Raw genomic sequence first — 24510 nt, 5'->3', positions numbered from 1 at the left:
ACAGGAACTGAAATAGTCATCATATAGAATCACAGGATCATTAAGGTTGGAAAAGACCTCAAGATTATCAAATCCAACCTTTGGCCAAACACCACTATGCCAACTGAACCACAGCACAAAGTGTCATGTTGAACACTTTCAGGGATGGTGAGCACCACTTCCCTGGGCAGCCCTTTCCAATGCCTGACCACCCCTTCAGCAAAGATATTCTTCCTGAGAAGATGAATAATGAATAAAAAACCCAGCAAGGCAGGGGGACCTCTCACACCACAGCATTTTTCATTCTTTTCCAAGGCAGTTCAAACCAACATCTCATTGAACTTCAGTGACCTGCCTGCTCAGGACACCTGAGCACTATAGCACTATGGCATCCTGGGCAGGTCCAAGGGGAAATGGGATGGGGCTTGGAGCAACCTGGGCTAGCGGAAGCTATTGTTGCCTATGGGAGGGGGGTTAGGATCAAATGACCTTTAAGGTCCCTTCCAGCCCAAACCGTTCATTGATTCCATGATGCCCTCGTGCCTGTGTGCTGTCGGTCGCCGCCTGGCAACGGGAGCGCAGGTTCCCATGGAACCGCAAACAGAGCCGGCTGCGCCTCCGCCCCGTCCCGCGTCCCGCCCCGCTCTGACCACGGCTTTCCGCGGAGAGGAGAAGGCAGGAGCTCTGCTTTGGGTGAGAAACCAAAAAATACAGGGGAGAGGGCAATCACAGCAACATCTTTGCTATTTGGGACATCAGATACGGTGTCTCTCTCGGACGGGCGGAGGTGCTGGCGCGTGTCCCGGGAACACACACGCACTCACCATGGATGAGGAGGGTGAGCACAGGGAACTCTGCCAGAGACAGGTGTCCCACCTACACACCTGTGTGACACGATCTCCTCTGCAAGCGATGGTGTCATCTAAATCGTCTGAGTGTATAAAACGTACACTAGTGCTCTGGGGATGGTGGATGGATTTATTGCACTATTTTTTAAAAAACTGTCTGCATGTTTACTTTAGCTTTTTTTTTTTAACAGCAGCTTGATGCAAGGGGAAATTAAAACCCTGAATGCCTTATCTATTGATTCCCACAGTACTGGCCACTGGTATGTAGCTACTGGAACATAAAAATGTCAGAGGCAGTGAAATATATGCCAAATTATTCTAGCAATGAAGCATTTTTTATTTGCATTATAGAGGTTAATAATTAGAACAGCTAGCACTTCTGTAGCTTTGGCATTATTTCCAAAGTGATGTGCAAACAACATATTAAAAAATCCCAACATCCTCAAACAAAAAACACCATAATAAAATGAGTATTTATAAGTTAATCATAAAAACAGTTTCTTATATTTAGCTAAAATTATATTATAAAGCACTTTTTATCTCTGAGGGTTGCACTGACAATTACTTTCCATATGTCAGTATCCTCTGTCTAGTCCTGCTTTTCAGTCTCATTCCCTGTAGCAGGCCTTTAAATCAGCCACAAGAACAAGAAAATTTTTATGAGAAGGATTTTAGATTACAAAAATCAAGGTGTGCACTGAAGGCTGAGCCTCCAGGTATTTGCTGAAACTTCTCTGCAGGTTTCACACACTATTCAAGTAAATGCTTCAGGAGTTTGATTGCCTTCCCACTCCTGCCCTCATGGTGCTTTCTCCAAAACTCACATCATCAGCAGGGGTGACGTTCAGGAACGTAGATGAGAGACCCCTAGAGACAAATATTCCCTTATGTTATTCAAAGTTCAGAGAGACTTGAAATCTAAGTAACCAGTCAAGGGAGGCCTTTGGGAAAGGTACTTCAAGAACAGAAAAGGAGAAAGAAAACATTTGGGATATATTCAAAAAGCCTAAATTCTACCTCAGCCTCTGTGTATCAGCAGTAGTAAAAGTTTGACACCTCCAAAGAATTAGATACTAATTGGGCAGCTGCAGAAACAGCCAATAGGAGACAGAAAGCACCAAGGATGTACATGGAAATTAGGCCAGATGAATTTAGCCTAATGTACATGAAAACTGAAGGCTGTTCAGAGCAAAAACTATTGCTTTAAAAAAAGCCTTAAAACTAGTGTGAGAGATAGAGGATGTTTTCTGTAGTGTCTTTTATACCAGTGCAGGTCAGGAATGGTGCCAGCAGCAGAATTGCATCAATTGAACTAATACCTCACTGGGCCCAGCTCACTGGTGATTAAAGGATAACTTTAACAATGGTCTATCTGTTCTTTGTAAGTGAGATCATTCCAATTATGCCTTTTCCCTTAGGACCCATAGCAAAAACTACAAAAAGAGAGTGGAGTCAGAGAACAAAAAACTAACCCTCACTAGTTTGCCAGCCTAAAAGAAAACGCAACAGAGTTCCACACAACATGTCTATGCTGTCCAAAAGTCATTCAGCCACACTGCATGAAAGCCACAATGCTGAATCAGTTACTGGTAAGAGCTTTAGGGAGTAAAAATGTAGCTTGGGAACTTGTGACAGGAGGATGAAAAAGTACGGGTGTGGGCCACAACTGGTGACTGGGTGGAAAAAGAGGCAAGGTACTTGCGTTGCTTGCTACATTCAAACTGTTTTGACATTCCTTTCCCATCAGTGTGTGTGTAAGGGAGACTGTGTTTTACACAGCTTTCACATAAGCCAGGGATGAACATCTCTTTTGTGGGATCAGAACACAAATGTTTTCCAGTTTAATGAAGCTTTTTATTAATTCCTACAAACACTAAGGGCTCAGTGGTTAAGATCCAGAAAGCCCCTAGGCCTATCACTGCTGAAAAACTTACCACATCAGTTACAGGCAGGTCCAATCTGATTGACTTGTTTATGGTTTTTGTTGGGCCAGGGTCAATGACACCATCTGAAGATACAGCAGCAACAAGTCTCTCTTCCATTCCTGGAACAGAAACCCACCTTGTGCTGCCTGGTAAGGATGCAATGCTCTGGCAGCTTTCACTTGTTAGGTCAAAGGAGAGGCCCGTAGTCAAATTCTTCTGCCATAAACAGATGAGGTGGGTAAAACAGCTCCAGACTTACAAAAATCCCTGGCTGAAATCCTGAGCTGATCATCAGATATGGTCAAGTGACATAAACCATACAGAGGTCTCAATTATATCAATGGATTCTTATAAGCCTTATCCAGCTCCCTGCTCCTGCTTCAGCATTGTTATGACACCTGCAGCAGGGTGCACAGCTGCCCACCCTCCAGGTGTGATGCAGCAGATCACTTTGCAATGGGTCTTGATGTTCTGCCTCACATCTTCTGCATCCTCATCCATTTGTTTTTTGCAGAAAGCCCAGAAGAGGATGAAGAAAACCCAATGAAAAATCCTTTTACAATCCCACCAGATGCTGATATTTTTGCAATAAGGGACAAGGAAATCAAAAAGGCAAAGGCAGTATGTATACATGCTTTAGGCCAATGTATATAATAAGCACTTAATAGGGCAGGCAACCAACAAATAGAATACCAAAATTTAGTGCATGAGAGATCAAAAGATCTCTTCATGAGAAACCTGGGGATGTTCAGCCTGGAGAAGAAAAGGCTCTGGGAGACCTGATTGAGGTCTTTCAGTACTTAGAAGGTGTTAATGAAAAAAAGAACAGCAACTTTTTACATGAGCAGATAGTGATAGAACAAGGGGGAATGATTTCAAACTTGAGAGACTTAGATTAGATGTTAGAAAAAAATTCTTTACTCAGAGGGTGATGAGGCACTTGAACATGTTGCTCGGAGAAGTTGCAGATATCCCATCTCTGGAAGGAATAATCCAGGAAGGAAAAATGAGGACACTGAGTGGGTACAAATTAGCACAGCTGATGGATGGATGCAGAACAAAAATCAACAAACTAAGTGCTAAGACATGTAGTGTTTCAGTTGCCTCAGGAGAGAGCATCACTAGGATTAGTCAGATAAACCAGGCAAACATGCATCAGCAGGGTATCAGCAGTCTGAAAATTTCTAGACTGTGAATAGCTACTCACGTCTTTAAAAACCACAGCAAACACAGCACACAATCAAACTGTCCACATATCTGACTTCTCACAGGAACGTGATAGGATGAAGACCTTGAAAGTCCATGAGAAAACTACTTACTCCACTAGAATGAAAAAAAAAAGTGGATTGAGGAAAGCTCTGAAAAAGGAGGATGAAGAGGAGGGCAAAAAACAGGCAGCAAGTGAAGAGAGACTGAAAGCTCTTCAGGAGATTCTCTCACGGAAGTTAGCCATGCAAAAAGGTAAATAGTCACTGTCTTTGCAGTGGTGCTGCACAGCTGGGTAACAGCCTAAAGCAAAGACCAAAGAGGGGATGGGAGGAGCAGTTGGCTCTGGCTGACTTTGATGACGTCTTGCAGACACAATAGTTGGCTGTATCTTGCCAACTTCTGTGTGGCTGAGGCATCTCCATCCCATGCATTTACATACAGAGCACATGGCACCCCCTCACAGTAGCTGGGAGCCCTTAGAATCGGCTGAGAGCCAGCTGAGTTTGCAGGACCTTGTGTCATAGAAACATTTCTAAGCTGACCTAAAGTTGGATTTTAGTGGATTTACAGGCCTAAATTTTCTACCTCTGACATGAGCAGTTGCTTGCCCATTAATATATAGAGGAGAAGGACCAGACTCTCAACACCATTCCATCTGGTTTTACTCCACAAAAGCCCATATAAAACTGATTGTGAATAAGGTTAAAACTATAATACAATAATCAGTATTGCTTACTCCAAAGCTAACCAGATCCATGCTCATGGCACCCCACATATTCACTGTGTTTTGCCTTCGCCATATTTGCCCCTCTAGTCTAACTTTACATTCTAATTTCAGATTACCCCTTAGAAAGGGAGACCTTCCATGGCTACATAAATGACAGAAGAGAGATATTTTTTCTTGAGGTACTTGGCTTTTAGAATGTTACTTTCCCTTCATTTAATTACTCTTTCCTGTGTTGCTTTTTTTTTGGTGTTTTTCCCCTGAGATCCACTGCCTAGAGATCTTTCCCAGAAGGGACACATCAGACCTCATGGGTGGAGTGTCCAAGTTCTGTGTTACAGACACTCACAGTCTGTAGCCCAGCAATCCTCAACCAAGAAATAAAGGAACATACCTCATTTGCATCATTCCATAGCCACCATGCAACTATTTCACTTGTCAGATGCACCTTTCGACTCCTGCTGTCCTGTACATAAATTGTAGCTAGGAGCCATTCTGAACTCTAAATAAGGGAATGGAGTAACTGTGCTGGAATATCCCCAATTATTCATCTTTACTTTTGTGCTGTAACACAATTGAATCAATCAATCTTTGCCAGCCAAGAGTTAACGCAGCACTGGGACTTCTGGATTCTGTCTAGTTTCACTGCTTCTTTGTTATATTCCTTTTGAATTAACCCCTGGCCTCTCTGTACCTCTATGCACTAAGGAACACACCTTGAAGTCCTTACCCTCTCTGTTAACAACCATCAGGTAATACAGTAACCAAGAACAAAGCTTAACCAATGTACCTTTAAAGCCAACCAACCGATGTGACAGTGCTGCCTTTGGGGTTCATTTCAGCATGCCATGGAAGTAAAGCGAGAGGAGATTAAAAAGATGGAGAACACAGTAAAGAATGAGGAAAAAAAACTGGAAAAGGCTGAGAAAAGGTTGGAGAAGGATGCTGCCAGGTTTGAAGAGTTCCTGAAGGAGAACCAAAATAACTTTGTTCAAGCCCTGAAAATGTAAGGAAAATTGAAGGAAACACCTGTGTGCTCTTTCATGCTGGACACAGGAGATTTTCTGCTTGACCTCCTTGCAGGGTTTTGGCTGCAAAACATTGGTTTTCCCAGAGTTAAAGTCCTTTCTCTCCACACATTCAATAAAAGAGAGGAAGGAGAACAACAGCCAGGGATTACTCTCATTGCAAAACCCCTTGATCTGGTAGCAGCAAGAAACTTGCTGCTGACCCCACCATTTTCATTCTCCTCACAGCACTCCTTCCTAGGGGCAGATGCCTCTTCCCAACCCCTCACAGCAGGAACAGTCCCCTCAGTGAAGCAAGCTGAGTACTTTGGCCCGTTACAGGTATCACATAGGCAGAGCAGGAACTCATGCTCAGCAGCAGCCAGATTAGGGAGACCTGAACACTGAGATGCCATACTCTTTGCCTAGAGAAGCAGGGCCTTGAGGCAGAAGCCAAACATCACCTGGGATACATCTATAGCACAGATTTCTAGTGCTTATATCACATCTCTTTCACTGTTTCATAGACACCTCAATTCATTACTCACTACTAAATTGTTTAATGGCTTATGTTTATGCATTCTTTCCTAGGGCCAAAGAAGAAACCTCAGCAAAGATAAAGAAAGTAACGGAGATCCGGGCAATCACTTCCCAAATAAAGAAGGTCCAAAGGTAATAGTTGCTCACTATTCCTGCCTGGCCTTCAACAGCCCCTACAGTGCTGTACCTTTGGAGTCCTTGGGGGCAAAAGATTTCTAAAAATGGTCCATTTTAAGAGTCAAAATGTTTTGGTTTCTGTTTTCCAGATGTTGGCTTTGTTTCTAAAACAACTCAACCAGTTTTTATTTATATTTTTAAGAAGTATATATATTCCAAAACCAAAATCAAATGCTTAGTATCAGATTAAAGCCCAAACAAAACTAAATAAAGCATTTTAATGGGGACTTGGAGAAAGACAAAAAAAATAACCATTATGAGTTGAGCTGGTAAAAATTTCCATTCTTTTTCAGGTAAAAAAATCCAAAATTAGCAATCCCAGTGCCATATCAAGGGTCTGGTCACAGATATATCACCAGGCAGGTTCCATATGAGGAACCACAGAGAACGTGCACAGCAGGGTCCCATTTGTCTTTGCATGCCCATGAAAATATGCCCTCTCATCTCTTCTCTGAGTGAAGCTGAACACCAAGAGTGAGAAAGAACATGTTCAAACAAGGGCTTTCCTCCCTGCTAACAAACTTTGTCAACTTCTCTCAACCCAGTGATATATCCAGAATGGAGGATATTCTGCAGGAGTACAAGATGTACAGGGACATCCTCTATCATCTGTCTCCAAAAGAGTGGCAGAAGGAACATGGAAAAAAACACACAAAGTATAAGGATTTGAAAACAGAATCTGGAGGTAATGAAGGAAGTGCCTCACCTGCCCCCTGTACAGATCAGGATGAGTGCCAGGGAAGTGCTGCCCACTCCTCTTTGGGACAGTACCAGGCTCTGAGTACATCTCTTGTCTCCAGACCAGGGTCTGACAGCCAGGACAAACACTGCCCATAGCACCAGTTATACAGATCTGCCAGGTTCCCTGCTGCATTCCGAAAGTTTGGATTTCAGGTCACATGTTGTCAAGCCACAGCTCAAACACTTCCTGAAGCCTCTTTTAACAAGAGAAGTGTAAGTACAAAACAATGGAAACAACAGACTTAAGTACTATGGAGAGGACTCAGCTGACTGGGAATCAGCAGAGGGGAATCCTACTCCTCACCTTTGCTATGGGCCTACTGAGATCCAGGGTTTATTGAAACAAATCAAAATACCAGTAGAAAGACATCACATGTGCAAGTCAGTACCTATGTGCCTGCTCTGTCCTCAAATCCTCTGCTGAGAGCCCTGCCCCAAGTGGGGCTGGCACTAAGGTGATGCAAACAGAGGTTTTTAACCCCTCTGTGGCACTGGGTGACAGGTGCAAGTGAAGCTGTGAGGAGGCTGTGCTGCCAAAGCAGCCAGGCAGCTCTTGCCCTCTCTTCCAGCTCTTGTGCAGAGGAAGAAGCACTCAACAACCTCCTCCTAGGGCAGGTAAAAACTGCAGACTCCCCACAGTGGTTATACCATGTCTTTTAGGAGCAGTACCACTTCTCACAAAGAGCACAAGTCTTTCTCTACACTTTTGCTGCTGCTGCCTGAGCCTTTCTAGTAAGGCTCTTGCCTTTGCCTTCTCATTGACCAAGTGTCAAAACCTTCCAGTGAGATTAAAGACATTTGGATCAACAGCCTCAGTTCAGGCTCATGTCCCAGGCCCTCTGGCCAGCACAGCCTGGAGCAGAGCAAAAGACAGTTTGCTCATGGCCTGTTTGTGTGACCCCTAGATCCCACTGACCCACACACAGCCCATATCCACAGGGAGGCAAATATGGCGACGTGCGAAGGACTGTTCAGGAACACAGAAACAACAATGTTTGTAAGTCACTAACAAAGTCTCCTCTGAGCTGTCATTTCTCTAAGGGACTAATATACAAAATGCTTTTTCAGAAGTCCATTGGAGGATGCAGAAAGTGAAATCAGCTCGGACGACGACGAGGTCAGAATTCTTAGGTTAAAATATTTACATTTTATGTTTGTCCTGTGTCATTTATTGATGTTACTAATCTCCCTCACTTTCTAACCATTAGTTATGGTATTGAAGAGTTACTGTAGCCACAAATTATAAACATATGTTTATATATTCATAAATGTTCGTGTTTTGGCAACACATATTATGAATACTTTAGTTTAACTTTCCTCCTCTAGTTTCCAAAAACCTACCATCATTTTAAAGCTTGTCATCCTCCAATGAAATAGGACATCATATAATGGAAGATTTTTAAATTACTGCTGTTACTGGGTTATGTCTGAAATTGAAGTTTTCCCCCTCACGGATGTCTGAATCATTTTTTACGCCCCAAAATGCAACTTGCTTTGGGGGTGAACTGCTGAGGCAGAGTAAAGCTACACACACAGCAGGAAGGTAGGAGACATCTGTACATGGACAGCCATGGACCTCTCTAGGTGGAACAGTGTTTCAACAGCCAGGGCTGGTGCAGATCAACCTCCATGTATTTCAAGAGGCTAGAGGAGGAAAAACACTCATCACCTGTTTTCCACTCCAGGAGCCTGAGTTGTATTTTACTCATCCTGAACAACTGCTGACTGCTTTCATGGAGATGCAGGATGAGAACATATCCTTTATGCAGAATTCCCAGGACATTGAGGAAAGTTGGAACCAGGTCCAACACACTTTCATTACCACACACGAAAGCATGTAAGTGTGATCCTGCAAGTGATGGGAAGGAGTCCCTGTGCCCCAGCTTTGAAACACGTGACCCCTTTTTCCCCCACTGGCACCTCACCATCTGCACACTGCAGACCACACGTAATGCTGCTCATGCAGCACACAACAGAGTCATTCTTGTGAGCTCCTAGGAAAGTATCCCATTTATGTTTAATTTAGAAGACAAGGCTTGAGCCTGGGAGTAATTCCTTAGTCCTCAAGGCTAGAGAATTGATGCATTTAGCATCCTGGAGTGGATATAGGACAGAAGCATTGTATAATTCTCATAAAGGAAGACCAAAGGAAGAAAAAGGGCAATTCCTGGAGTGATCCAGACCAGCACCTATGATGACTCAATGCAAAACCTTCTAGAGGAAGACAGCAGGGCACTCAAGTGTCATTGTAATATACTATTTCAATGGCAGCTAGACACACAAATTGCAATTTAAAGTGCAACTTATCCCTTTGTGAAAGTTTTTAAAGGTAATTTGGATCCCCCACTAACTATTAAAATCTTAGTTTAGCTAGGCTACTTCGTTGTCCCCCACACCAGGAACTGTTTTTTTCAGATAAAACAGAAGTTCCGTCTGCTTTCAGGGCTTGTGGGTGCAAGTTCGCAGAAATGGCTGAAGTGTTACCTCCATCTGCTGGCAACACGAGGGATGGGCCCAGGCTGAGGAGAGCAAAAGAGCCCTCTGTTTCAGAGATGCCCTTTCCAGTATCTTCTCTCTCTTCTGGCCTAGGGAGGAGGAGTTAGTACAGCTGAAACAGCAGATAAACACACTCCGATCCTCTGTCGCCAAGGAAGAAGAGAGAGTAGCAGATCTGAAGCTCAAAGTTCACCTGCTTTCCTCTGGAGAACACGAAGCTGATGACCAGGTACATGCTGAGACCAAGGCAAGGGGGATTCAAATGTGCATAAGTGGTTCCTCTCCACCAGCCATATCCACCCTGGGAACAGAGCAGAGACTGGGTTTCACTGAGGGATCAGCACTATTTCCCAGCAAGGGAGCTATAGCAAGGGCAGGTTTGGGGCACTGCTAAGGCAGCAAACTGGGGCAAACATGTCTGCTCCATTCAGCTGCTGGGGAGATGAGACCAAGAGGAAAACAGCCCAATAAAGGCATCTGTCCCAGCCATTCTGCTAAGCCAACTGGGAAAAAAGCAAGTTTGCTGAGGGAATTAAAGTATTTCCTTCACCGATTTCCTTTGGTTTTGAAGGGATATTATGATTGTACTGGCAGAACCCAGCCGTGCCTCTTACCATATCTCCTCTCACCTTCAGGACAAAATGCTTGCCAGCCTGAACAAGAAGGTGCTGGAAGTCTATTTCCACTGCACTGGAGACAATGAGACAAACCTGCAGACAGTAGAGATGCTGAAGGTAATAGAAAAGCAGCTCAATGATTTACTGGACGACCTGGACAGAATCCCACCATCAAAGATAGAAAAGGCTGAGAAAGCCATAAAAAAGGAAAAAAGGACAAGGTAAGACCCTCTTGTGGAAAATGCCTCTAATTTTGAATGTTGACAGCCAAAAAAGCAAAATCAACCCAAGAAACTGTAGCAGCAATCTGAAATCCCATGTGACCAATCCACCCCATTCTACTTCTGTAAGGGTACCACCTTCATAGAACAAGCAGCAGCCCACAGCTGCATTAGAAAAGACCTGCAAGCTACAGTGGAGAAGTCAAAAATCTAGAACAAAAAAGAAAACACTAAACACAAAAATAAAACCAGATTCAATGATGAGAATCATCATTTTAAGAAGACTATTTACAGTAATAATATTTAAACTGATTAAATAGAAAATTATTCATCTAGGCAACACACTCGAAGTCTGCCATGCTCTGATATTTTGTCAGGCTTCCATAGGTACATAAGGAACATAGGTACATTTGCCAGCAATGCTCTTATGTAATGTGTGTCTTGTTACAAAATAAGACACACATTTATTCTGTGGATGAAGGAGAATAATTCAGGAAAGAACCTGACAACACACATCCCACTCCCCAAATAAAAATCAAAACCAATCAAATAAAAAACCCCAACCTTCAAAGAGTATTTAAAGTTTTCTTCAAGATCACAAGGTTAAGGATTTAGTTCCTCTGTGCCATAGCATTCCACAGTTTGAGCCCATTTCTGTTACAGCACTTGGTTTCCATGGGGAATTGGAGCCACTTAACCAGTATTGGCCCCCACTGTGCCCATTTGGTGGGCTTGGTTTGCTCCATGGGTGTAAAACCCTCCTACACTCCTGTGCATTACAGACTTGGTTGCACTGGTGAGAACTGGTGACACAATAAGCATCACTCACTCAAAAAAGCTCCAGGGGAGCATCCTGGTCAACTCAGAGCCTAATTCACCTGTTGAAGGTGCCACAGAGCATGTCTGCAACAGAGAACAACTGTCCACCATCTCCATTTGAAAGCTTGACATGCTTTTTTCCACCCATCACTCCAGAAGGGCAGGACCAACTGCAGCAAGTGCTTCTCCGTTACCACTTCACAAACTCCAGCAGAGGCTGCACCTAAACCCCTGTGCTCTGGTGGTCCTAAGATGGTTACATGTAAGGTGTGATGTACAATGTAATGTGAGATGCTGAAGCTGCCATGTCAAAAGCACATTTGGTGTAGCTGCACACTGCATTTAACCCAGTCTTTATTTCCTCCCTTCAAAAGGCTCAAAGACGAAAAGATGAAACAGAAGCAACAGCAGGAGGAAGGACTGAAAAGGGACCTGGAAAGATTGCAGGCAACTGTAGAAAAAAAGGTAAGTGGAGTGATCCATGGGAACACCTCCCCTCAACAGCCCCCAAGAGAGAAGCTGGGGGTACCTGAAGTGTTTAAGGGAATAGTGTTTCTAGGGGCCTCCACCTTCAGGTGCTTCACACTCACTTTCTAATACAAAACCCACACTTAATAGACACACTGCAGCCTGCCTAGAAAACAGAGCAAGGCGGCATGGCCCCTTCCAGCAGGAGAGCCTGACAGCATGAAGCAGCTTTAGCAGCACAGTTCAGACACAACAACACAGCACTGATGAATGTGCCTCTTCTTCCTCCACAGAACAGTGGGACGCTGGCATTTCATTCCAACCCTCCTGCCAGGAAGAAGAACCAAGAACAAATAGATAAGGATAAGGAAGAATAAATGTATTATTTCACTTGACAGCACCTCAACCACAGCACACAGGGCTGATGCTGCTGTAGAACTAGTCTTGTAGATGCACCTTCTGTCAGTCTTTGCTCAGTTGAACAACTTTACAGTTCCATGAAATTTTCTTCATCTCCTACCCTAACATTCCATGGAAAAATTGCAACCTCTTTTTCCGCCCATTGATATTTTATCTAAGAAAATAAATAAAAATTTTCTCATTTTGCTTCTCAGGCTTCTGCTAAGCCCCAGTGCTTTTCTCATTCAGTTTTTGATGCCGATAGCACTACACCTACAAGCAGTGAGTTAGGGCACAACTAAGTCAGGCACCTGTCAGAGATTTATGACCACCACCAGCCTGTTAAAGGACTATAAAAACCGATGTCTATGCTTTAATCTAAAGGATGGGTTTCATTATAGACTCCACCCCACTACTGGGGAGATGCAAATGAAGGCAAAACGCAAGGTCTGCAGAAATCAAGCTGTGAGTAATTACTTTTATGTCAGATGCATACATGCAAAGAACAATACCCAGTGACAAACTGACCATAAAAAAAAAGCTTTATTAACCTTTTTGCACCAGCAGTTCTTCAGGTATCCATTGCCAGCAATGGAGTCCAAGCTAAGTGATCCAATTTTCCGCCCCAAGAGGTTAGCACTTTACATTCACTTACAAAGCTGAGTGAGGTACATTTTCAGAAGTAGAAAGATTTGGTTGCAAGTCCCATAAAAAGCTGGAGTGTTCCTTGGCCATTTTAATAGATTAAGAACTCGTATGGTCCTTGAGAACAGAATAATGCAGGTGTTTGGAGCTCGAGGTGTCTCAGGTTCCAGGGAGAGAGCATGGTGACCAATAGAGCAAGACCCAGTAGTCCCTGAAGCACAATTCCTTCATATTCTTTCTATCTCTCAGGAGTGGACTCCATGCTGCAGTCAGAGCCACCAGGTAGATCTCATCTACCAATTAGTTTTGTTTGAAAATCCAGCCTGAGAGGGTTAAGACACAAGCTGTAAACTCAGAGTGAGAGGAACAGAGAGACCTCAGTGCTCAGTTAGGCTAAAGATAGAAAAATAAAACTGGTTCAACCAGAGGATATAATACTGCCTACAAATCAGGAGCTGAAGTTCATGTAACCTCCTGTATGCTTTTTTTCCTCCTGAAGTCCTCAATCAAAAAAAAAAGCATTTATATGGACACATACATAGTTCAAAAGGCACAGGAAGTAAAAGCATTTCTGAACGACCTCATGTGAATTTAACATCAGTATAACTGTAAAATAAATAAATATGTGCAAGATTAGAAAGACCACAACGTTCTCCTCCGTGACATATCTTATTTTGTAAAAAAAAAAAACAACAAAACCCACATACGTGCATACACACACCTCACTGAGAATAAAAAAACCCCAGTACATACAGCCTTTTAGCAACTCTTATACATACTTTTATAGGCATTCAGAACATCACCATAAGAAACATTTAAATTACTACCTTAAAATGTAACCAGAGGTGGTTTTATTCCCTATACAACCCTATACTTATTTAGGTGTCCGCAATCCAGATAAGTAGAGTACATACAACCTCTCTCCCCAGCCCCAAGAGAAACTGCAGTTTTCCAGAGGGACAAATCTCCCTGGGTAACAATTCTTTCCCTCTCACAAAATATTGTGACAACTACATATTCTGTAAACCAGGCTAAGGTCCACGTGCATGTGACACTCTGGGATAGCAATAAAGAACATGTGTTAACAGTGTTCAACTAAAAAACCAAAGACAACAAGCAACACAAAATAAAAAAAGTAGTGGCCAGTTTACAGGTAACTTGGCAGCTGTTTATAGATGAGATAAAAATCAAGGTGCTTAACTTTACATGACAGCCAACATTCCTCCCAAAAAAGGGAACACAAAGATAAAAACAAACCTCTCTCAGATGCTGTTGGACTCTTAGCTAATCACTTACAGTGAGTACAGTTCTATTGCAGTTTTCTTTTTCAAGTTTTGCTGGAAGAATCAGCAACGTATTTGGGATGCGGGAACAAGGAAAGGGAGAAACTCAACATGAGCTACAAACTGATTCACAGCTAAGTTAACATTTAGAATCTAGCTTTCTAAAACAAAGATTTTAGAGCATCTCATTTTCATGGCATAGAACATTAATTTTGTTACATGGAACGCTTTATTTCTTTTTTTTTTTTTGCCAAAACACGGGCCAAAACAATTATTCTTTTCTATGTGGAAAACATTTGCAAATTTTAGTTCTTAATTCCTCTATTCCACTGGCTCCAAAAGGAGACCAATGGAAAGAAATTTTTAACTGTCATAGGCAGGATTACAAATTTGCACTTTTTAGCTGTAGAATACTTGGTTTCCTGTGAAAACAGTAATTATTACCTCAGTTTGAAGTGTAATACAGTACTTCTCCCTGAAACAACACTGTACAGCAGTCTGCCTCAGCCTCCCCGACCACCAGGCAGACAGGGTATCTTACACAGGCACATCAAGTGGGATTTACATTTTTTAAGAAAATCTTTCAGCTGCAACTGTCTTTAGCAAATCACAAAGAGTGCAATCATGTTTCAGTTCTCCAACTTTTCATGTTTTCCTTGGAAAAAGACCCACACCGTTACCTCACTCTGTCATGATTGCCCAATTTGTTTTCAAGTAACTGTTCTTAATAATGGTCATTCCAGATCCTGTAAGTTTATTGTGCTTCCAGTGAACTGAGAGTTATCAGAACCTGCATCATCTTCAGTGGAATTGTGTGGCTCCTGTTAAAGCAAACAGACAGCAGGAAGAGTTCAGTACTTTCACCTCTAGATGCTTCTAGTGCTTATCAGCAAGATTACCCAACACTAGAGAAATGCTTTGAATGATTCAGAGGAAACCCGAAATCCTCCTATTTTGGGGATCCACCCAACCACTGTTGCCACAGTTTTTCTATGGAACACTTCAGATAAGCATTACTCTTAGAGATAAATTTATAAATCACTGACTACTTTTTTCCCCTCTATTAACTCTCTACCATGGCCAAAACCCCTCCTCTTTTTGTATTTCTAGGTTTATCACAGTAAGGTGCCCCTCCTAAATAAAAGTTTTATTTGCTACCCAGGAGAAGCCCACTTGGCAAGAATAGCTGATGGCAGAGTTTATCAAAACTGAGGGCCCCAAGCAGGCTTTTTAACCTAACTACCCTTCCCATACCATCACCACTCTGAAATCTAGGCTCAAGATTTTATTTCCCACCCTACCTGTAGCCTGTTACATTCCAATTCTGAACCCCTTTCTTGACCCACCTAATATCTGCAGGATCAGAACAACAATGTGGCACTTCAGAATAAATGAGTAACATTTAGTTACCATTACTCAGTAACAGAAGAAGAAAAACAACCACCTATGATGTGTCAAAGGTCAGTAGCAGACAAAAGATAAATCGTGCAGTTCAGCTCTCTGCTTACTACTTTTTGTGAGTGAATGTCCCAGTGGAAAATAAGGTATTTTCATTAGGCAGAACACAAGAGCATTCACAGTAAATTTCACAGTGTGTTTGTTCACAGTCTTCACTTTCAAGCAAGGCAATAAAACTCAAGTCTGATGTGCTGTACCTGAAGTATGTGAACAGGTAAATCCACTGTAAGCTGAGAATGTGAGGAGGAGGACTGGGAGCTCAGTTGAAAGGGCAAGTCTCCCTCTCCTGCGGAATCATCCTGTGAACACAGAAACATGAAGAAATTACACAGCTCCCAAGCATCTCAGCACAACAGGAGAAATTTCACTCTGCCTCACAATCTTACAAAATGTGCTAAAACCACTGCACTGAACTAGCAAGGCCTAGGTCCACAAAGATGCACAAAGCTAACTACCACTTCAATCTCAGCCTAGCCCAGTGTACAACCTCTTCTCCTGTCCTCACCAACTCAGAACACAGGCAAGATCTGAAAAGGAAGGAATGGTTCATCTTCCAACAAAGGCAACACTCAAGAGATATGCAACAAGTTTCACCATGTTCTTGTGAAGCTGATCCGTAACACAGAAGTTACAAACTTTCAAGTTTGTTATGCTACAAACCCTCAGAAAATTAGGAGCTTTCTCCATACCACAGCTGTTAGGAGTAAAACAGAAGGAACTTACCCTCTCTCTCTGGATACTATACAGATATAAACCTGGCCAAAAACATACTACTGTTCATGCTCCACTAATCAGTTCTCACCAGTTACTAGGTTGTTTTGGGTTTTTTTCAAGTCTTATTTCAACAGTTTAGGAAAATAAGTTTAGGCTGAAACTTCTTTTTGCAGGAATGTTTTCAAGTAAATCTTATTTACTTATTTTCATATTTATTTATATTTAGTATAGTTAACATTTATACTTATAAGTATAAATATTTCAATAAATGAGAAATGGAATAATGCAAGAATACTGCAGAGCTCAAGATTCCATCCAGGCACAATAGTACCCGGGTTCACAAATCATCGAATTCTTCCACAAATGTGCCAGTTTGGGTAACAGAGAAGATGAGCATGTTTTCACTCCTCAGCTTTTACCTGAAGAAGCTGAATTTGCACATACTGGGCTCCAGTGGCAGGGTCCCTTATTGTCAGCCCTCCATTTGGCAGGACTATGTTGCCACCCAGTCGACTGCCAGGAGTGGATGATGAAAAATTGGTAGGGCTCACTTTACCACCCTTGTTTTTCCTCTGACCAGAGCCAGATGCACCTAAAAGAGAGCAATTTCAATATTTAGATTACCAGAAACAATTTGCCAAAGTTTCCTGCTAGTATTTTTCTATTTTATGTAGCTATTTACACTACACAGCAAATGACTGCAACAGTGCAATATCATTAAGCACCATCTGACAACAGCTAAAAGCTGGTGAACTCCAGCTGCTGACTGTGCAACTTTATTCATGAACACCATTAAAATCACATCACAAACTGCTAAGCTTAGGGCTCACCCCTGTGGTAGCATAGAAATACCAGCCTAGTCGTGTAGTTATAGACAATAATTAGAAAGTAGGACTGCATTTTCTATTTATAATTTTGCAACTCATTTTCTGAGAAATCATGCACATCATTTTTCTAAACTGTACAAAGAGCAGAGTGAAGTTCATCTATTTCCAGAAAGATTTCAAGGACTGTTGAGCAGAACGGGCTACACAACTATCACAACCTTAAGCTTCTTTCAGTTTAAAACAAGATGAACCAGCTGCTGTATCACAAGCTGAAAACCAAAAACCTAATCAAAACAAAAGCAAGGATACAGCTGTGTCAGCTCTTCAGGTTTTTTGAAGTTTTTTTAATCTATAGTAAATGAAGGGCTTGGATAACTTCTTTTTAAACACTGAGCTTCCCTCCATAGCATTCACTGAACTCAGTTAAACCAGTTAGAAATACAAGACTCTGTAGACCACTTTGAGAAGCACAGAGTAGCATTAAGGCAACAGCTGCTGAAAAGTGGACTGGGAGTACTGAGTAGGAACAGGAATTTTCTTAGGTCATTTTAGGAGTCATGCAAAATGCAATGACTTTTTTCAAACCAATGTTGAAAAAACACATTTGATGATACAGGTACATGTTTGATAATACAAGGACACTTAGAACTGACTTCGTGATGCACTTATCCTTCCTTCTATGTGATGATTCACTGAACCAGACAGAATTTACACAGGTATGCATTTTACAAATACACAAACACAACAGTTCTCAAATCAGAACTAGTCTCAACTCACCTCAAAAATTACTGCCTTGATTTTCAGAGGAGAAAGGTCTAAGAGACAGCAAGGTGGAGCTAAACTCACTCTACATATATGGTATTCATATCATAAGCATATGATACTCCACCCCAGCCCCAAAGGTAGACACAACTCAAATATCTGAACTCGTGCAAGTCTAGTGAACCATGGGGCATGTTTGACCTGACATAGGAGTGCTGTATAATTCACATCAGATGGCTTTGAATCAAACTACAGTTTAAGAGGAAGAGGACACATCTGGAAACATGACCTAAAACCACACCCTGCACAAGTACTCACTACAAGATTAAAAGCTAAGACAGGTTTGACTAGTTCTAGATAATTGAGAAATAAATTCCTTAACACTGTACACACACTGTTACCAAGAGAGACACAAAAGCAAAATACCAGCTGTTTTTATTGTCTGTACTGAGTGAAACCCCTAAAACATATCAAAAGCATAAACAACAGAAAGCAAAGTGACACTAATTTTAGGGCGTTTGTTTTAATAAAAAGCAGATGAAGAGATGGAGAGCTAGTATCTTGTTAACAACCACGAAACATATGGTGCAGCTTTCTTTGTAAACTTACTGTGAATTTGATATTCCACAGAATGTGATTATCCTGAGTAACAGATGGTATACCACATGCATAATTATTTTAACTAGTAATAAATGGGATGGGACAGTTAAGAACGTTACTCAGAAACCTGCTCCCATTACAATGCCAAAATTCCTAAATAAGAAAATACCCTAATTTAGTAAATAAAACAAAATTCATGGTTTCTCACCTGTGCTGCTGCCACTCCCTTTTTGTTTCTTTTTCTTGGCTAGCTGAATGGCTCTGTAGTCTGTTCTTGCAGACCCACTGCTCTCCTAGGAAGAAAAAAAAAAAGCCCAGAGATGCAAAGTTTTTTGAATCAAGAATAGAGCAAGACAATGAATACAGATTAATGAGTTCTCGGATACAATTATCTTCTATCTAGTTTCCCATGATCTTCTGATTAGAGTTTCAATAAATTCCCTGGGTTTTTTCAATAAATTCAGTGTTTGGAGTTCGACACAAAAAGTTAGGTCCGCAATTACAAATGTTCAGATTGTAACAGTGTAAACATTTACTTTATAATGTAAACACTCTGCAGCAACACAGTGAAACAGAAAGGGAAGTGTATTTAAATGAGGAACCAGGACTGAGATTAAAACATTGCAGTTACTGTTACAGCCCAAATCTCTCCCTGGAATGAAAGGCATAAGATATGTAACATATTCTTGGGTATACCTGCAAATTCCATTCCACATGGATGGCTGCTTATTTTGAATGGTTCTTCCTTAACTGTCCACACCAGAATTCCAGTATTTCTTAAGAGAACTTATCACCACACCAAATCTACTTGAGACAACACACTACTACAACGCAACATTCCATATCCTTCATCAAAAAAGAGCCAAAACCCATGATCTAAAAAATCTGAGAGAAAGGTTTCCCTAGAAATAGCAAGGGATATTCCCAAAGTCAGGCTCTCTCAGTCACCTGGGGGGTAAAGTGAATACAGTTACTCCATACCAAAAATGAGCTGCCAGTCACTGCCCCAAGATCCATCTCCTTCTGTGCGCTGTAGCTCCCCGGAGGGTTGGAGAAGACAAACTGTGTCACAACTTTGCTGCCCTCTTGTTGACCAACAACATCTGAGCACGGAACCAAATTCCGTTCAGCTTTAACTGGCGTTAGTAACTCAGGCACGTTGGTACCGCCAAGGCTACTGGAAGGAGTCAAAGTGGCTGTGTCGATTGTTAAATTATTGCTGGATGTCAAACTGTGCACATCCTGACTGGAATTCCTCACTGACAGGGATGCTAGCGAACCCAAGGCTTCGGCATTGACAGTCTGTACATCATCCAAATTTAAAGTGCTTTGCTGTAGAACTGCACTGGTTCCCAGCAGGAGAGAACTGTCCAGGCTCTGCGGCATGTCACTGCTCGCCACCAGGATCAAGGGATCAACTGCCTGGCTTAAGGAATTGTTACTGACAGGCAGGTTTCCCCCCAGCATCGAGCCCACTGAAGCAACATCAATTGTGACAATTCCAGAGTTCACCAGCGCCATGTCTGTTGCAATTCCAGAATTGTTACTAGACACACTGGAGAACAGGGATACAAGGTCTACGTTGCTGAGATCACTCTGCCCTGGACTGGTGAGTTCACTGCTGGGTGTGAGAGAGTTGGTTGCTTCGAGCTGAGTTAGGAGATCTGGAAGAAAAAGGCTTGGTTATAAGAGATACCTTTCAATCAGACAACGGGAAGGAAAAATACAAATGATGACAGGAGGAAGGTTAAAATTCTGTATTCTCAGCCTACTAAAACACTTCCCAACTTCCATGAAAGCAGATTTAAGGAAAAGTAGCTTAATGAAATAAATTCACTCCTTTACTGATAAGTTTCAGTTACAAAAGCACTTGCCAAAAAATAACACTAAGACAATCAAAGCTACATCAGGCTGTATAGGAGCAGGAAAAGGGGTGAAAAGAGAACTTCTTTCAAATCTTGCTCCTGTTTTCCAGATGGCATGGAGAAGTTCTACTTCATTCAAGTTGCTGCAGTTTCTCACAGTTTCACACAGGCAAAGCTCAAATATCACTTTCTGATATTTAGAGATCCCACTGAAAATTTTAGGGAAGGGAGAAATCAACTCCAGTCTCACTGAAGATTCTGTAATTCCTATCAATGGGACTCAGATTTCAACATCAGCAAGTATACATCTTCCTTAATAAAACATTTAATTTTTCCACTGCACCCTCCAATAGCCTGAAACAAACACTTTACCTGGGCTGAAGTTATGCTGTTTGACCATGTGTGTTTTCATACTGTGTTTGGAAGTGAGCAGTTTATTACAGCTGGAAACAGGGCACCGAGTCTTTAACGAGTCCACATCCTGAAGATGCTTTTTGGAGTGAATATACAAACTACTTCGTGCTGAAAATTTTGCACAACAGCCTGCAAGAAGATATACAATGCTATGAAGTTTCACCTAATTTCAATTTAGTATTCATATTTAGCTTCTTAACAAATCACAATTAACTCTACAGAACTCCACTTGCTATTTTGCAGTGCCTGTGCATACACTCAAGAGGAACCAGAAGAAATTCAACATCTCAATGGGTAGGACAGTTCAACAACATGTTTCTGTTAACAAAAAACCCTGAAGTCACTCAGTCTAAAGCACAATTTTTTCACACTACAGCATCATTACAACTGCTGGCAAGACCATTAAAAGGAGAAACAGTTACCAAGCAGAGCTGCTTTACTTTATAAAGCAGAATATTACAGATCAGACCCAAAAATCTTTGTTCCTGGAGTCCTGCTGAAGTGATGGAGGTAGTCAACCTAGAGCATGAACCAGAGTTTTCTCTGTAATCCATAACTTGGGAACGATCACTTGTTCGGATGCAAAGTCTTCTCTTCAGTTTTACCTCTTAAAACGCGGTTAGAAGACTACCTTTAAATTGTTCCAGTCCTCTACCAAGCTCGTATTTGGGGAAGACACACACAGACTTGAGGCAAAAATACACACTTGTTACCAGTGAACATACAAAAGTGGAGCAATACCTTCTACTGGACACTCAAATGGTTTTGTACCAAGGTGAGTTATACTGTGGCCTTTCAAGTGTTCTGCTCTTGTGAAGGACTTGCCACAGCCTTCTACTGGGCACATGAACCTCCTGTCATCTTCGTGTTTCCTACAAGGAAGGAAATTGCCACCGGCATGATTAAATTCACTACTGCTTAGGTACTGGAAAAAAAAAGTAAACAGACACACAGGCAGTGGCTTAGGACAGCATAATCAGAAAAGGCTTCCTTTACCTTTTATGTCTCAGAAGCTTGGACATACTGGTGAAAGACCAGCCACAGCCTTCAAAGTCGCATATAAAAGGTCTTTCACCTTGAGCAAAGAAAGGTTAAATTAATGAATATGAAAATACACACTGCTACAATAAAGCATCAAAACCTGCTTACATTGAATTATTTCAGAACAATTCAAGCACTCTCACCTGCAATGCACTGCAGAGTACTGTCATGCCCCTTCATCCCTGTACAATCTCAGCCCCCAAGCTATTGCACCACTCCCTGTGCATCAAGGATCACAGAAATTTATCAATCCACCTCATACTAATCTATCTTCAAGGCTTTAATAACCAATAAATAAGAGCATTATTCAAAACAGAAATGTTTTTTCCTGTTTTCATGACCTGTGACTGTATCTTGGTTACAATACAGTGAAGTATGTGAAGTTGGTTTTCATCACATCTATGAACTTTAACAAAAGTGACACTTAGGAAACACAAAAAAACCCCAAACTCAACACTGTAAAGCCATGAAACCAGGAAAACAAAGGACAGTAGAGAGCATACACAAGTGTCTTTAAAAGATGAGAAGGTTGTATTTCAGTTTAGAAGTGGTCCTTCCAAGTCAGGAGTGCTTGCTTGAGTTGAAATTTATCTTCTCGCAGTTCCAAACCTTGGCACATGTTTCACATTGTCTGAGTGTTTTCCAGATGTTTGTTTTGTCCAATATTAGAGTTTATACACCGTTTTGAATGTCTGTGAACTTGGGAGTAGAGCTGGGATAGTTTTTCTGGACAGAGTGCACAGTGACAAAAGCTACAGCTTTGCATGTCCACAACTAATCTGTATGTGGCCAGTTAATTCAGTGGGCTCCTAGCCTGCCCAGAAGACCAAGAATCAAATGATTTCACTGACTCCAAATAATTCATGTCACCCTTCCTCGTCATGACTTTCAGTTTTTCCAGCAAACTGAAGTCCATGCTCCACATATTCTCTTCCATGTACTTCCCCAGGTACAAGTCATCCCTGTGAATACCTGTGTGACTCCTCATGTGGATTTTCAGTCGGCAGGCTTTGTCATACTGCTTGTTACAGCCAGGGAATGAGCAGGTGAACTGCTCTTGCTCTCTGAAGTGGGCTCGATTATGGGAGAATAACGCACTCACTGTGATAAACGTTCTCTCACAACCTGGAGAGAGAAGGGAAAGACCAATAAAACTCAATCAGGAAAGCTACACTCTTTACTCCATTCCAGCTCTTAACGAGGCACCTTCACGAGCCTTTTCCCAGGAGGCTACATCGGGAAAAAAAAACCCAAATGGTGCAATCCTAAACCAAGTTACTCCCGGGGAATACACCTGTTTATTTAAGGTGGGCAATCAAAACAGGCACAGTCCGGGTTAAGGTGCACCATTGAATACTGGTGCTGTATCTTGCCGTGTTTCAACGCACCAGCACAAAGCCACGGCAGCAAAGGAGCAGCACCCACGAACTCCTCCATAACTGAGGCGGCTTGGGGCGGGGAAAGAGGGGCAGCGGGGAGGAGAAGCGAGCAGGGACCCCATTTTTTTCGGAAGGGGTGGGGAAGGCAGCCCGCGCCCAGAGGCGGCTTACCGGGGAAGTCGCAGCGGTAGGGCCGCTCGGGCTCCAGGTGGCTGCGGCGGCGGTGGGCGGCGAGGCGGGCGGCGCTGGGGAAGCGCTGCCCGCACGCCTCGCACTTCTGCGCCGCCTCCTGCTCGTGGGCGCGGCTGTGCGCCCGCAGGTTGTACACGGTGGTGAAGCGCTTGGCGCAGCCCGGCGCGGCGCAGGCGAAGGGCCGCAGCTTGTCGTGCGAGTGCAGGTGCCGCCGCAGCTTGTAGGCAGTGGCGAAGGACCAGGCACAGCCCGGCACGGGGCAGCCGAAGGGCCGCGCCGTCCCGCCCCGGCCATACTCACCCCCGCCGCCGTGCGCCGAGAGCCGGTGCAGCCGCAGCTGCTGCTTGCGGGGAAAGGCCTCCCCGCAGCGCGGCTCCGGGCACGGGAAGGCGGGCGGCGAGCGCGGCCGCGGCCCACCCGGGGGCTCTGCGGGGCTGTGCGCGGCGGGCGGCGCGTCCCCGGCGGGCTGCTCGGCGCCAGGGCCCAGCGTCAGCACCCCGTTCTCGATGCGCACGAGCAGGCTCTGGTTGTTGATGGTGATGGTCCCCGAGAAGGCGCCATCCTCCGCCGCGCCGCCATCGCCGCCCGCGGGGGGCAGCGCTGCTGGCGGCGGGGGAGGAGGAGGAGGAGGAGGAGGCGGCGGTGGCGGTGGCGCCGAGTCGGGGGCCTCCTCGGGCTGCTCAGCGGGCGGCGGGCCGGGCTGGGCTCGCCCCGCTTCGCCGCCGCCCGCGCCGCGCACCACGTTGAATACGAGCAGGAGCCCGTCGCTGTCGGGTGCGGGCCCCGCCGGCGGCGCGCTGGGCGCCGGGCTGGCGCCAGGCTCCGGCTTGTCCTCCACCAGCAGCACCGGGAAGCTCAAGTAGAGGCCCGGCGCGATGGCGCTGCTGGCGGGGGAGGGCGGGGCGGCGGCGGGCGGCGGGTCCCAGCCGGGAGGCGGCGGCGGCGGCGCGGCGGGGCCGCCATGTTGCGCGGCGGGCCGGGCCCGGGCCGCCTCCGCGGGCCGCAGCCCCTGCGTTTCCATCTTGGGGGTCCCTGTAGCGGCGCCTGAAACCGGAGCCGCGGGGCGGGGCCGGCAGGGCCGCCGCCAAAACCCGGAGCGCGGAGCCGCGGAGCGGGCGCGGCGCAGGAGGCGCCCGGGAAACCCGGAGCGCGGAGCCACG

The 24510-nt window shown here is 43.9% G+C and overlaps 2 protein-coding genes across 3 annotated transcripts; one reads left to right on the top strand and one right to left on the bottom strand.

The window, feature by feature from the left end:
- The first annotated feature begins 629 nt into the window (after window positions 1-629).
- Window positions 630-12384, top strand: CFAP100 (cilia and flagella associated protein 100). 2 transcript variants are annotated; one of them, XM_071549701.1, is made up of 17 exons: window positions 630-672; window positions 1019-1087; window positions 2246-2416; window positions 2821-2901; window positions 3267-3373; window positions 4024-4213; window positions 4800-4867; window positions 5528-5691; window positions 6284-6364; window positions 6955-7094; window positions 7210-7363; window positions 8219-8267; window positions 8836-8987; window positions 9740-9875; window positions 10282-10484; window positions 11678-11768; window positions 12065-12384. In XM_071549701.1, the coding sequence occupies exons 3-17, from the start codon at window positions 2350-2352 to the stop codon at window positions 12146-12148; spliced, it is 1767 nt and encodes a 588-aa protein (XP_071405802.1). In that variant the 5' UTR covers window positions 630-672; window positions 1019-1087; window positions 2246-2349; the 3' UTR covers window positions 12149-12384. The 2 variants fall into 2 exon arrangements, with proteins under 2 accessions (XP_071405802.1, XP_071405803.1); XM_071549702.1 differs by lacking the exons at window positions 1019-1087; window positions 2246-2416; window positions 2821-2901 and having other exon boundaries at window positions 637-672.
- A 310-nt stretch (window positions 12385-12694) lies between these two features.
- Window positions 12695-24389, bottom strand: ZXDC (ZXD family zinc finger C). Its single transcript, XM_071550464.1, has 10 exons — window positions 23330-24389; window positions 22752-22904; window positions 21735-21813; window positions 21480-21610; window positions 20697-20867; window positions 19441-20123; window positions 18668-18752; window positions 16690-16862; window positions 15754-15855; window positions 12695-14919 (listed from the first exon to the last, which is right to left on the bottom strand). The coding sequence occupies exons 1-10, from the start codon at window positions 24369-24371 to the stop codon at window positions 14833-14835; spliced, it is 2706 nt and encodes a 901-aa protein (XP_071406565.1). The 5' UTR covers window positions 24372-24389; the 3' UTR covers window positions 12695-14832.
- Between the last annotated feature and the right edge of the window lie 121 nt (window positions 24390-24510).

Source organism: Pithys albifrons, chromosome 3 (assembly GCF_047495875.1).
Source record: "Pithys albifrons albifrons isolate INPA30051 chromosome 3, PitAlb_v1, whole genome shotgun sequence".
Classification (NCBI taxonomy): Eukaryota; Metazoa; Chordata; class Aves; order Passeriformes; family Thamnophilidae; genus Pithys; species Pithys albifrons.
The sequence above is the reverse complement of the archived record's forward strand: the minus strand, read 5'-3'. Positions and strand labels throughout refer to the sequence as shown.

Excerpts from the sequence above, each read along its gene's own strand:
- ZXDC (XM_071550464.1), bottom strand. The coding sequence starts at position 24,371 with ATGGAAACGCAGGGGCTGCGGCCCGCGGAGGCGGCCCGGGCCCGGCCC. Across the intron at positions 21,611-21,734 it reads AAGCTTCTGAGACATAAAAG|GAAACACGAAGATGACAGGA; the intron begins GTAAAGGAAGCC and ends CCTTCCTTGTAG. Across the intron at positions 20,124-20,696 it reads ACAGCATAACTTCAGCCCAG|ATCTCCTAACTCAGCTCGAA; the intron begins GTAAAGTGTTTG and ends TTTTTCTTCCAG.
- CFAP100 (XM_071549701.1), top strand. The coding sequence starts at position 2,350 with ATGTCTATGCTGTCCAAAAGTCATTCAGCCACACTGCATGAAAGCCAC. Across the intron at positions 6,365-6,954 it reads CAAATAAAGAAGGTCCAAAG|TGATATATCCAGAATGGAGG; the intron begins GTAATAGTTGCT and ends CTCTCAACCCAG. Across the intron at positions 7,095-7,209 it reads TTTGAAAACAGAATCTGGAG|ACCAGGGTCTGACAGCCAGG; the intron begins GTAATGAAGGAA and ends TCTTGTCTCCAG.